Genomic DNA, 13,638 nt, shown 5'->3' with positions numbered 1-13,638 from the left:
ATGGGAACACCTTGAGGGCAAGGACTATTTTGACTTTCTTTGTACAGACAAAGAACACTGCTGCCTTGCTGCTTAGTATCGTGGCAGGGACACAGTAAGTACTTAATAAATGCTTGTTTGATAGATACAGGAACAAGCAGCAAAGGAAAGTGCCTCATCCCTCCTGACATCTGACATCTTCCAGGACTCAACAGGAACTGGCCACTTCCAGCCCAATCTCTCCATCCTCCTATTGCGCTACAACAGCAATCTTTTTGTCCCTGTGCTCTGGTAGCTAGATTCAATTATGTGTGTCACTGATAGATGTAAGTCACAAATGGAGATTAAAAATTTGCCAGAAAAGGAAACAGGAAAAATAAAAAACACAGTAAGCAGGCTAAAAGAAATCTCTTAAAGAAGGTTTGTTTGTAAAGATAGATAACAGTTGAATACCACCAACTGTTGTTTCAGGTATTACCCACAACACAGGTTGCCAGTACCACACATCAGCAACCAGTAGTGGAAACCGTTAGATCAGAGATCCGCAAAGTAGAGTCTGCTTGCCAAATCCAACCTGTTACCTGTTTTTGTATGGTGTATGAGCTAAGAATGACTTTTACATTTTTAAATTCATATTTAATTAAAAATATTTTAAAATACTTAAAATAAAGTATATTCCTTATTTTAAAATGCAAAAAACATTCTTAGTTCATACACCATACAAAAACAGGTGGCAGGTTGGATTAGGCCCATAGGTCATAGATTGCCAACTCCCATAGTAATCATAAATTTCTTAAATTCAAGAAGGACAAGATTAACTAGAAGAGTTCTAAGACCTAAGAACAATAGACATTCTACAAGTCTGGTTAATTTGCAACCCCAAAGATACAGAGAGGTAACATTAATTATCTAAGGCAAAAGTTCTTAACCTAAATCCTATGAACTTGTTTTTTAAGATAGTTTGTTAATATTTCAACACAATGGATTTCCCTAGTGATTCTATGTATTTTATTTTATGCATTGAAGAACATTATTCTGAGGAGTTCAACTGCTTCATCTAACTGCCAAAGTAACTGTTTGTATGTTACATAACATACAAAAAAGTTTAAGAACCCCTACTTCAGTGGATAGAAGGCTGAACTTGAAAAAATGAATATCTGGTTTCAAATCTGGGGCCTTAGACACCTTTTAGATACTTGACCATGGGCAAGTCTCAGATACTACCTCTGACCTGTCCACCATTATGAATAAGTTTGTGATTTGTATCACACAAATGAAGTCCCAGACCTTTGCTGTTAAACGGTAAACTCATTTTGAGGAGGCGCTGTTTCATTATTTAAGCTTGTATCCTCACTGCCATGATCAGATCATACCTTAATGCCACTAGCATTTGGTCTAACAAATTGTATCCTTATATAAGGAAAGTGTATTTAGATTCCTATGAAGTATCACAGTGGTTAGATAGCTGGATTCAGGATCAAAAGTCTCTGGAATACATGGAGTCTTACTTCTGCTAAACAAAGACTGTGCTACCCAGTCAATCGTTTCACTCCCAGTGCCCCAAGAAACTTTCTCAAGGTTTTAAGTTGCAGAGAAGGTGTTGTTCTCCTTTGATGAAGAAAATTCCTCATTAGGAGCTTCCTACACCCATGGAATCACAAGTACAATGACGATGATGAGGATGATAGCTCACAGAGAACTCAGGCACGTAGAAATGAAAGCTAAAGTCAGTTTCACTATCATGTGACTGTATAATTAGCGAATGACTTTTTTTTAACAAAGGGGAAGAAAGGGTTGGTTTTCACTGCTAAGAATGATTTAAATTCATATTAAAGTCATCACTGAAGACTAAAGGAATATACACTCTCAAGTCTTTAGAGACAACATCATGTGTATGATGATAACACATGGAGCACATCACTCCAACTTTCACCAATCACACTAAGATACTTATTGATAAAACTTAACAACTCTATGAGACAAATAACAGAAAATAACTCATTATTTACTTTACACACTCATTAGCTGGGATACAAATACCTCTGGCAGTCATTTACTAAAGAGGTAGAAAGAGTCTATGAGGTCAATAATCCAAGTTGCTGACTGAAGCCCAGAGAGATTAAGTAACATTGATTAATTGATTCCCTAAGGTCATTCAAGTAGTAAGTAGCAGTGTCAGAATTTGAATCCAGGCCCTCTGATTACAAAACCAAAGCTCCTTCCACCATACCATGGTGGCTATAAATGAACCTCTGGAAAGAGAATAGCTATATTCAAATAATTTAAGAATAATCCTTTAAAAGAGAGATCAGCTCTGTCCTTTGTAACTCCAAAGGGCAGAATAAGACCAATGGACATAAGTTAAAGGGGGAAAGGCTAAGTATTAATATCAGGAGGAAAATTTTTACAACTATATGAAAGAGAAATGAGGCCCTGAATAAGGCACTGAAATAGTTTATGAGGTAATGAAATTTCCTCTCATTGTAAATAATTAAGCAAAAAAAATAGATTATCTATTTGGGATATTATAGAAGGGACTCTCAAAATGAGTAGAAAGTAGGCTCACATCCTTTCTAATAGAAAATTGCTAAGATTCAAGTTGAAATATAAATATCTCTAGCCACTTTGAATTTCTATTTAATGATTTATTAAAGTATTATCATAATCTACTTTGAAAAATATTTTTCCTCTAACAGTGACATTGAAAAGCATTTTATTTTCTTATTATGGTTTTATTGCCTTAGGATAAAGTACTTTACAAGAGGAATACATCTGTAATTCCAAAATAAAATTTGATTGGAATATTAAATTTGAGAGATTGTTGTATTGAGATAACAGAAATTTGCTTAACAATGTTATTGGGGGGGTGATGTAATCAATAAAAACACCACACCCGAATCCCATGTAATTTTTGCAAAGGTCTCAATAGGTATATCACAAGATTCACCTTTCGTCAATGAGTTTCTTCCAGCAGACTTAGAAAATTAGAAAATCAAATGAGTGCTATGATGGCTGCTTCTGTTATGGCTGTCATTATTAAGCATCTTCTTGTTTCATAAATTGAAATAAATGCATAAGGGAGACATGATACAATTTGGCTGGGAGTAGGGCCAAATGTTTTCCCATACATCCAGGGACCAGTGATTTTCTGAATGGCATTTGAGTTATTTTTTCCTCTAACTAATTCTAAGTAAAGTCAGCATATAATTCACTAAAACAATTATCTCCAGTACTCACAATCCCTCTAAAGTCTGCCCCTCTGCTTACCTTGTCTTTGTTTTCAGAACCAGAAGCTTCCGGTTTGGTCCGAATGAGAAACGGAGTGGACAGTCTCAGTAGGACCCTTTCAAAGGTGGCATTGATCTTTGGGGAAACTATGTCAAAGCAGTCCTCAAACTTCAGAGTCTTGTGAGTGTCACATCGGAGCTGTTTCCTAAGCCCTTCCCCCAGCTGCAGAACCAGCATGCTAGCATCAAACATCAGGTGGAAGGGGAAAGCTCTGCAGAATGTGTTGATGCTGATTCGGAGGTCGGCAGGAGTCTGGGATGTTCCAGGGGGAAGGTTTTTCGTGATGTTTGAATTTTCACATTCCTTAATGACAAATGTGAGACAACTGCAATTCCCTGGGTTTGAGCCCTCCAAGCACAGTTTCTCGTTGTTCACTTGTTCCACCTCCAAATCCAGCCGGTAGATCTTCTTTCCTGCAGCCTTTATCATTCCAAGCATTGCGAATCCCACAATGTGGTGAGGATGAAAGTAATGGAGCATGAGAGAACCTTCTGGAAGCTCTTTGCATAGGAAAGATGGAGATTCCAGAGTGGCCTGTCGTCCAAATGAAGTTCTAATATGTTCCAGCAAAGCATCGAAGCCATTAAAGAAGTCTTGCAAGGTGCTGCCTACAGCACGAAGGACCCTCTCATTCTCATCAAAGCAGATATTGAAAAATTCCTCCCCAAATCTTTCTTGCATTTCTTCAAACTTCAAACCTAAAAGCAAAGGGAGAGCAGATGTTGACATAACTGAGAAATAAGTGTTGGTATGGCCATTCTCTACCAGAATTTCTGACTTCTATGCTCCTATTTTACATCCCCCTAGAGGAGGTAAGACCTGCAATGGTCTAGACCTGCATAGACTTCTGGGATTTGGAAAATTTTAAACATCCCAAATCTCCCAAATCTAAATTAGTTCAAGTCATTGGTATCCTCTGTAGGGGAGGTATTACACTATAATTTTTTTGTTACTCACAAATAAGGGACCACAGTCACTTATGCACAAGGAAGGTCACAAAGGTAGAAAGGACATTAGAGTTCATCTCAGAGGCAATATGGTATAGTGGGCAGGACCCTGAACTTTAAATCAGGAAGATCTCCATTCAAATCCTAACTCTGATACTTATTAGCTATTTGACTCTAACTTGACTCTGGAAAAGTCACCTGATTTCTCTTTTCCTCATTTTTCCCATCTGTAAAATAAAAGGGCTGTACCCAATGTCATCTAAGCTGTAAGCCTATGATGCTTATGGCTCTCAAATGATGATCCTTTGATCTCTAACCCCTTCATTTTGCAACTAAGAAAACTGAGACACAGAGAGATTAAGTAACTTACATGGTGAGTAGAAGGGAGAATTGGGAATAAAACATTCAGTTCTTCCGCTTTGTATTTTATAGATTAAAATATAAGGTCTTCTAGTAAATAGAGTATAAGCTTCCTAAAGGCAGGAACTATTTTCTCTTCTTTCTTTTTTTATCTTTAACACCTAGCAAACTGACACATATTAGTTGCTTAATTATGCTTGCTGAATTGAGTTCTTTTTTTAAAAAAAAAATATTTATTAAAAAGTATTTATTGGTATCATTTTTGTATCCCTTTAATTTCCCCCAGTATCCCTCCTCTCTCCCTCCTAAATGGCTTTTCCAAATATTTTTAAAGAAAAAGAAAAATAAGAGGAAAAGATCAGAATAACTGATCAAAACGTCTGAAAATATGTTCAATAAACCACACTCACTGACCTCCCACCTCTCCAAAGGGCTAAAGTGGGGGTGTCTTCTCATATCTCTTCTTTCAAGCTATGTTTGTTCTTTGCAACTTGCAATATTCAATCTTGTTGGGTTTTTTGTGGCTGTTCTTTTTGTTCACATTATTGTAGTCATTCTGTATATTGCTTTCTTGGCTTTGTTTACTTTCTTCTGCATCAGTTCATAGAGCTTTTTTCCATGCTTCCCTATATTCATCATCCATAATTTCTTATAACATAGTAATACTCCATTACACCATTGCACCAATGTTTATTCATTCCTCAATTAATGGGCATCTCCCTTGTTTCCAGTTCTTTGCCATCACAAAAAAATGCTGGTATAAATATTTTGGTGCATTTGAGTGCTTTCTATATATTTAATATAATTTTGACTCCAAGTCCAGTCCAATAAAATAGTGTCTTCTGAAAGAGAATTCGCTCATTTCTTTGTATTTTCCAGAAGTTAATAAATTGACCAGTGATGTACAGTTAAAAGAGTACTGACTCTGGAACCAGGGCACATGGGTTCAAATCCTGTCTCTAACATTTCCTATCTTGGTTACTTAGGTAACTCACATGACTTCCCTGGGTCTCAGTTTCCTCAACAATAAAATGAGGGAATTAGATAAGGTGGTTTATCAGGGTTTTGCCAGCACTAATTCTATGACCTTTCCTCAATTTTAGCCCCTAACAGTTGATTTCAGTTCGTGAGTATGGATAACTCTAACACATCAGCAATAAATCTTGTATCAATCACCTGGTCAATGTTAAACTTTGCCCACCTTACTTATTTCCTTTTTTTGAGTTCCAGCTCATAATTAGTTCATCTCTCTCCTTCCTGGAGGATTATCTTTAGTATTGTCAAAAAACAAACAAAAAGTGTACATCACTGTTTTATCCAGTTTACATCTTAATTTTCAATTTAAATATATGGCATATATTTCAAAATGGAAATAATGAGCTCACTAAGTGTTTCTTGGGAAAACTATAATGAAAACTCAGTGTTACAGAGAGAGTTAAGAGGTGAATCACCAGAAAGGGCATAAAATCAAGCATGAAATGAAGTGGAATATGTCAATAGCAGGAAGTTCCTTGGGAACAAAGTATATTCTTTTCATTTTGACTTGAAAGCTTTGATCTCAAAGGCAATTTGGGAAAGTCCTCTATCAAAAGTATCACAACTCATTCATCTCTTGGTCATTTTATTTAAATGATGTTGAAATTTCTTTGTCAATAATTTCAATTCCTTCTGGACTTGTTATCTACAGCATATGTCTCTTCAGTTGTGTGATATGGAAGGGAGAAAGGAGCTGCTGACCCCTAATATGTTAAGGTCACCATGAATTAAAGAACATGAATTAAAGAAATTAACTAACAGCTCAGTTGGAGATCAGTGCTATCATTGGCAATGTATACCATAAAACCATTAAATTAATGTTGACTAAGTGAAAGTTTCCTTTATTACTTTTGAGCATTGCAAGATGAATTTCTTCAAGACTAAAATCAGGTTCTTGGAAAAATATTGTTGTTATTGTTCAGTGGTTTTAGTCATGCCCTACTTCTTGGTGACCCCATTTGGGACTCTCTTGGCAAAGATACTGGAGTGGTTTGTCATTTCTTTCTCCAGTTCATTTTATAGATAAGGAAACTGAGGCAAATAGGGCTAAATGACTCGCCCAAGAGTCATACAGCTACTACATGTTTGAGACCAGGTCTGAACTCTTTCTACTGTACCACCTAGCTGCCCCAGGAAAAATATTAAGTCCCCCTCAACCCTAATAGCACCAAATACCATGACACTCAGAAAGTCATTTCATAGCCTCTGAAGCTGGATGGAGTGTACTTTGAAAGAACTCGTCTCTAGGTATAAGAGAAATCAAGAACTACTTCTGACATGTATTTTGCAAAATACTGAAGTGTCATTGCAGTAATTGAATAAAGCTTACTAATATAAAGATAATGAAGAATATTTATGTAATGCCTCCCATGGCAGAAGTTCAAAATATTACCCAAACATCATCAAGTAAATAAAATAACCACATGTAAGAGATGATATAATAAAAATGAACAAAGCCCAAATTCTCTTAATGGGAAATTTCCATTACACTAATAAACCACTTGTGTGCTTAGCAATGCAATGAAAATTAAGACTAAGAAGATGACCCTAAGATACTTCAAGATAGTGAAATGTCTTCTGAATCACTAGAGAAAACCTCAGTGATGTTCACTATTGAAATCTATCATGCACTTAGCTGTCAAATTTATCTTCCTAAAGCACAAATTTGATATGTTATCTCTTTATTCAATCAACTTCAGTAGCTCCCTATTGCCTCCAGGATCAAATATGAACCCTTCTATTTGGTATCCAAAGTCTTATCCCATCCATGCACTTCTCCATTCTTCTTACCCTTTACATCTCACATTTATTCTACAATCCAGTGACACTAGCCTCCTTGCAGTTCCACACACAAGATACTCTATCTCCTGACTCTGGTCATTTTCTGGGGCTATATTCCATGTCTGGAATGTTCTCCTGCCTCATCTCCACCTCTTGGTTTTCTAAGATTGCTTCAAGCCATAGCTAAAATTTTACCTTCATCCAGAAGCTCTTATCTCAGTTTTCCTCAGTTCTAAATCTATCCCTCTGTTGATTTTCTCCAATTTATCCTGTATATATCTTTTTTGGACATAGATGCATGTTTTCACCCCCATTGGATTGTTAGTTCCTTGAAAGCAAAGACTGTCCTTTACCTTTCTTTGTAGCTACAGTGCTTAGCACAGTGTCTGACACATAGTTGATACTGAATAAAGGTTTATTTACTGATTAAATGACCGAGTTCCTCATATATATAACAAAGCATTTGGACTATGGACCCCAGGATCCCTTCTGGATCTACATCTAGAATTCTACGATCCTACTCTCAGTTAGAATTATAGAAATAGCATATTGCAGTGAAAAGAATACCAGATATGAATTCAAAGGACTTGAATTTCTATCCAGATTCTAATACTATTTAGTCTTTTGACAAATCCCTTAACATTTCTGGGCTTTGTTTTCTGTAAAATGGAACTTGGGTTAAATAATGTTTAAGTAGATACTTTGTAGTTCAAAAGATAATATCTTTGGAGTTATACTTCTAAATTATATTAAATTTATTATTTGGGGGAATTAATATCTATTTGGCCTATAAAAAGATACAGCATTTTTGTGCTTAGTTTCAAAGAATCATATGTGGGAGCTAAAATAATGTCTTTTCTAAGATAATCAGTAAGAAAATCCTCTGTGCTTGGAAATGGGGCATCATGAGCAATGAAGAGGATTCTTCAAAATAAAATCTTTTCATAGCTGTCAGTAACTGAGGTTCTCTGGTGATATTTACTAAAGAATGGAATAATAGCAAGGCAAGATACATAAGACACTGGACTTGGAATCAAAGAATAGGGGTTCAAATCCTGCCTCAGATATTGACTAGCTATATAATTCTGGGCAAATAAATTCCTTAACTTCTATCTACCTGAGTCTTCCCATCTGTAAAATGAACACAGTGGCCTCTAAGGTTCCTTCTGGTTCTAAAATGTAAGAACCTATGACCTTGTCATAGACACAGTGACTGGAGTGGTGATTGTCAGACAAGAACAATATTTACTGAACATCTATTACTATGAAAAGAAAGATAAATGGGTGTTCCTGTGCTCAGATTGCTGACACTTGTGGTCACTCACTAACCCCTCTGCATTGAACCAGACCCTTGTTGAGCCACTTGTCAATCTGAGTGAACTTGATTGATATCTGAGAGCCTCTGATCACATGGAATGATTACATTTCAAATTCGTCATTTCTAAAGAGATCTTTTATTATCTTTAAAGGAAATGAAAATGTTTTTGGAGAAAAATGTTCTTCCAGACAAAACATATGTCTTCATTAACCACAAAATACTTAGAACTGTCATAGTGGACAATGTAGTTAACCTTTCATATGATTCACTATAATGTTGTTTTTGTTTTTCAGTTATTTTAGTCTTGGCAAAGAGAATGAAGTGATTTGCTCTTTCTTTCTCCAGCTCATTTTACGGATGAGAAAACTAAGGCCAATGGGACTGTGACTTACTCAAAGTCAAACAACTATAAGTGTCTGAGCGTCACATTTGAACTCAGGTCCTCCTATCTTCAGGCCCAGCCCTCTATCTGCTGTGCCATCTAACTGCCTGCTCTATAATTACAAAGCATTTCATAGCCATTGTCTCATTTGAGCCTCACAAAACACTATGAGGAAAGTAGTGTTAGTATTGTCTAATAAGGCTAAGAGATATTGTGAAAAGGTGGAGGAGTTGCCACCTGAACCCAATACTTTGGACACCAAGTCCAGTGATCTTTACAAAGATGACTCATTTAGAAAGAAAGTGATGACTCAGAAGTTGGATTTTCCAGTGAAGTAAGAGCTTATGATAGCTTACTGCCCTTAAGTGAAGTTTATAAGTTTAAAACCACATTGAATATCCCTGTCACTTCTTGCTCACTCTCTAGCCTGCTCTACTTCCACAATGACTGTCTTGTCTCCTTGAAAATGACTCCACTCTGAGGCCTATATGTCAAGTGGTGAGTCCCTGCCTGGAACCACCATATAGTGAGAAGTGTGAGTCACACTGCCCCCTTCTCTTTTGGCTCACCCTCTAACCTGGTCCATTTCCATAAAGATGGCCTTCTCTCCTTCCCTCTTCCTTCACTTCTCCTCTTTCTCTTCCCCCTTTTCCAGCTCCTTCTTATGTTTTATTTTCCCCTATTAGAATGTAAGCTCCTTGAGAGCAGGGACTATCTTTTATTTTTCTTTTTGTATCCCCAGTTCTTGGCACAATTCCTGGAATACAATAAATGCTTAATAAGTGTTCTGTCTGTCCATCCAATGTATCTTTCTATGATGATTTCACATGATTTCTCCTAATATACTCTACATGCTCAATCCAAATTGTTTTTTTTTTGTTTTATTTGTTTTTGCTATTTATATGACATTCTGGGTACAAGGTAGATTTTTAAATCAGTCTTCTCTTTCTGACATTTTTGCTTCTGCAAAATCAAAATCTTTTTTTTAAACTTAATGGTAAAATTATCTAGTAGTTTAAATGCTCAAAGAGTAATAAAATATTAGACCTTAAAGACGCCTTTGAGAGAATTCAGTCCCAAACTCTTATTTACATAAATGAGAAAAGTGGAGCTCAGAGAGAGTGGGACTTACCCAAATTCAAACAGTAAAATATGGACAAAGCTGGTATTAAGGACCCAGGTCTGCCAACTCCAGAGGAACCTCCACTAAACCATTTGGTATATTCTAAAAAATCTGGTCTATATATGTTTTTTCTCCCTTTCTACTGACTCTATCTACAATGAAGGAAATTTTCCAGTGTTTATTTGACTAGATGGGAGGAAAACAGTAATAAAAAGAACTTGTCTTCTCCAAACCCATACATTTTTGTTCTGACAACTAGAGAAGAGAGAGCACTGATCCTAAAAGAGCAACAGCATATCTTTAGTTTGATTTATTCTTTCTAAAGCAAGTAATAAAATGTGAAGTCCAGAAATGAAGCCTCTTATACTGAGTGAAAGTGGTCTCTGCTTCCCAGTCTAGAAGAGCAATCTAAAGGAACAGCCTTGTTTCATAATCAGAGCAAAAACCATAGGATTAAGGGATAACAAGCTATTTAAAATAGATTTACATTTTAAAATATAATTCACATAGAAACTAACATACACTGTGGCGAGGGGATGCTCCTTTGTTGTAACAGGCTGAGCTAAAATAGTGTGCTAGAACACTGAATATGTTTAATGAACATATGCAAGGAATGAATGAAAATTTTCTTTATGACAGAAGGAAGGCAGGTTTCTAAAATGAGTGGGAAAAAATACACATGTACTCATTTTCCATTGTCTAAATAAACACGATAGTTAATAAATAAACCTAGGAAAAACAAACTTTGCAAAAGCTGGGTTATTTGGACATAACAGAAGAAAAAGCAATAAGTTCTTGCAGATAATAAAAAAGAAGAACCAACATAATTCTCAAGACCTTCTCCCTGCCAAGCCTCACAGTGTAACCATAGGCAAGCCATTTCATTTCTCTGGGCTCCTATTTCTTTCTCTTTAAAATGAAACTGGGCTAGCTCAGGACCAACAAAATACAACCCACAGGCCAGAGTTTCCTAACCCCTTAAATTAGATGGTTCTTAGGAAACATTCTAGTTCTGCTATTTTTCTATGATTCTAAGTCTTCTTTGTTAGGATAAGCTATTCTACTATCCATTGTTTCACATACTCATCAAATATTTACTGAGTACTTTCTATAAGTAGAGTCATGTTTTAGGTGCCATATGAAATAGAAAGAAGAATGCTGACTGTCATTTTAGAGTTTTCAAACTAGTCCAGGAGACATGACATATGAATAAATATCTATGAAAGGGAAATGAGTGAGGGATCGAGTATTTTAGAAAGTCAAAGGAGGCCTCATCTTGATCAACACTTGTGTGAAGGCATATTTTTTTTAAAAATTGATTTTTTTTATTTTTAATTGTAGCAATGGGATATTGGTCCTTGCCAGATTTCCCACACATGAATTAACCCTGGAAAAATGACACAGTCTGTTTACATCTCCCATTCATTTTTCCACCATATCTTAGATCAGTTTTAATTTTTATTCTTCAGAGATCATTACTTTCCATTTTTTGTGTGTATTTTGTTTAGTCTTTTTTTTTCAGTTATATCCAGCCATGACAACTTTAGTAACTTTTCTTGGCAAAGATACAGGAGTGATTTATCATCTCCTCCAACTAATTTACAGATGAAGCAACTGAAGCAAATGGGATTAAGTGACTTGCCCAGGGTCACACAACTAGTAAGTGTTTGAAGCCAAATTTGAACTCAGGTCTTCCTGACTCCAAGCCCAGAACTCTATGCACTGTGTTATCTAGCTGCTTCTTCATTATCTGTAGCCATACACTATTACTGGGAAAATACTGCAGTTGAGGAGATAGCCTTTACTCCGGTAAACAACTTAGGTTTATAATAACGCCCAGCTTGTTCTCAAAAAAAGTTATGTCTATTGTGACATCTGTCACAAAACCATGCATTATTTTAACAGATGCATGATATATCACTATTTGAGAGAGTCTTTAAAGCAGCATTTTTCCGTGATAAATATTTTTTAAAATCAACAAACAGTAGGATTTCTATATTCTCTACACCTCAGTCAATTGTACAATTGTGAAGACAGCTTGTGATAAAAGAAAGCCTTCTTGTTTACCTTCTCATGTTTCTATCAAAGATACCTTTAATTCATGCATAGAATATTTTCAAAGATTTTTCTAGAGATGAGAAACCAGGCATAAGAGTTGGTAGTTACTGATATCTTTTCAGTTACCTGTTTTTATTTTGGGATAAAAAAATATGTTTTTGAAATCTTATATTTTGAAATACTTGAAAAACCAGTCCCCATTGGAACATTATTTCATTGCTGGTGGAGCTGTGAGCTGATCTAACCATTTGGAAAGCAACTTGGAACTATTCCCAAAGGGCTATAAAAACATGCACACCCTTTGACCCAGCAATATCACTTCTAGGGCTGTATTCCAAAGAGATCATAAAAATGGAAAAGGCCCCATGTGTACAAAACTATTTATAGCAGCTCTTTTTTGTGATGGCCAAGAACTAGAAATTGAGGGAATGCTCATCAATTGAGGAATGCTAAATAAGTTGTGGTATATGAATGTAATGGAAAGTATTATAAGAAATGAAGAACAAACACACCAGAAAAATCTGAAAAGACTGAAATGAACTGATGCTGAGTGAAATGAGAAGAACCAGAGAAATATTATACACAGTAACAGCCACAGGGTACAAGGACTGTTTCTGATAGACCTAGCCCTTCACAGCAATGCAAGGATCTAAAACAATTCCAAAGGACTCATGATGCAAAATGTCATCCATATCCAGAGAAAGAATTGGAACATAGAATGCAGCAGACTATTTTCTCTTGTTAGGTTTTGTTTTGGCTTGGTTTTTCTCATGGTTTATCCCATTCATTAAAATTATTCTATGCAACATAACTAATGTGAAAATATGTTTAATAAGAATGTATGTGTAGAACCTATATAAGGTTGTATGCTGTCCTGGGGAGGAGCGGGGAGATAGGAGGAGAAGATTTAAAACTAATGGAAGTGATTGTTGAAAACTGAAAACAAATAAATTAATTTTTAAAAATTCAAAAATAAAAAAAGAAAGCTGATTTCAAAATCAGCAAGACCTATCTGAGTTCAAGAAACATCTCTAATTCATTCTTGTAGCAAGACCCTTTGCAAGTCAGTTAACCTCTAAACCTCTATGCAATTCTTTAAGACTATAAATTGAAGAGAAGGTGTTATACAGCATGGGTAGAGGGAATTTTCTCATACAGGAGTTCCCCATATGCTTGAAATCACAGATCCAGTACCTGTCTCTGTTACATTTACTCCTCACACTCTTCTGTTTTTTTTTAAATAGATATCTCACCCTTTTAACAAAAATGGTAAAGAATAGATAAGAATAAAGACAAATATCTCTTGTCATCTATGGATTTTAGCAGGATTTAGTGCAATTTGAAAAGCAGAATGACAGAATGATAG

At 35.8% G+C, this 13,638-nt stretch overlaps 1 protein-coding gene across 1 annotated transcript in view; it reads right to left on the bottom strand.

Annotated features, from left to right (window-relative positions):
• The window catches only part of GUCY1A2 (guanylate cyclase 1 soluble subunit alpha 2), a 446,276-nt gene that overhangs the window by 344,681 nt on the left and 87,957 nt on the right, over window positions 1–13,638 (bottom strand). Inside the window, exon 4 of the mRNA XM_072611211.1 lies at window positions 3,247–3,965. Coding sequence (XP_072467312.1) covers window positions 3,247–3,965 — 719 coding nt within the window. The remainder of the gene's footprint in view (window positions 1–3,246; window positions 3,966–13,638) is intronic.

The sequence above is a fragment of the Notamacropus eugenii genome, chromosome 5 (assembly GCF_028372415.1).
Source record: "Notamacropus eugenii isolate mMacEug1 chromosome 5, mMacEug1.pri_v2, whole genome shotgun sequence".
Classification (NCBI taxonomy): Eukaryota; Metazoa; Chordata; class Mammalia; order Diprotodontia; family Macropodidae; genus Notamacropus; species Notamacropus eugenii.
This window is presented reverse-complemented; position numbering and strand designations above follow the sequence as displayed.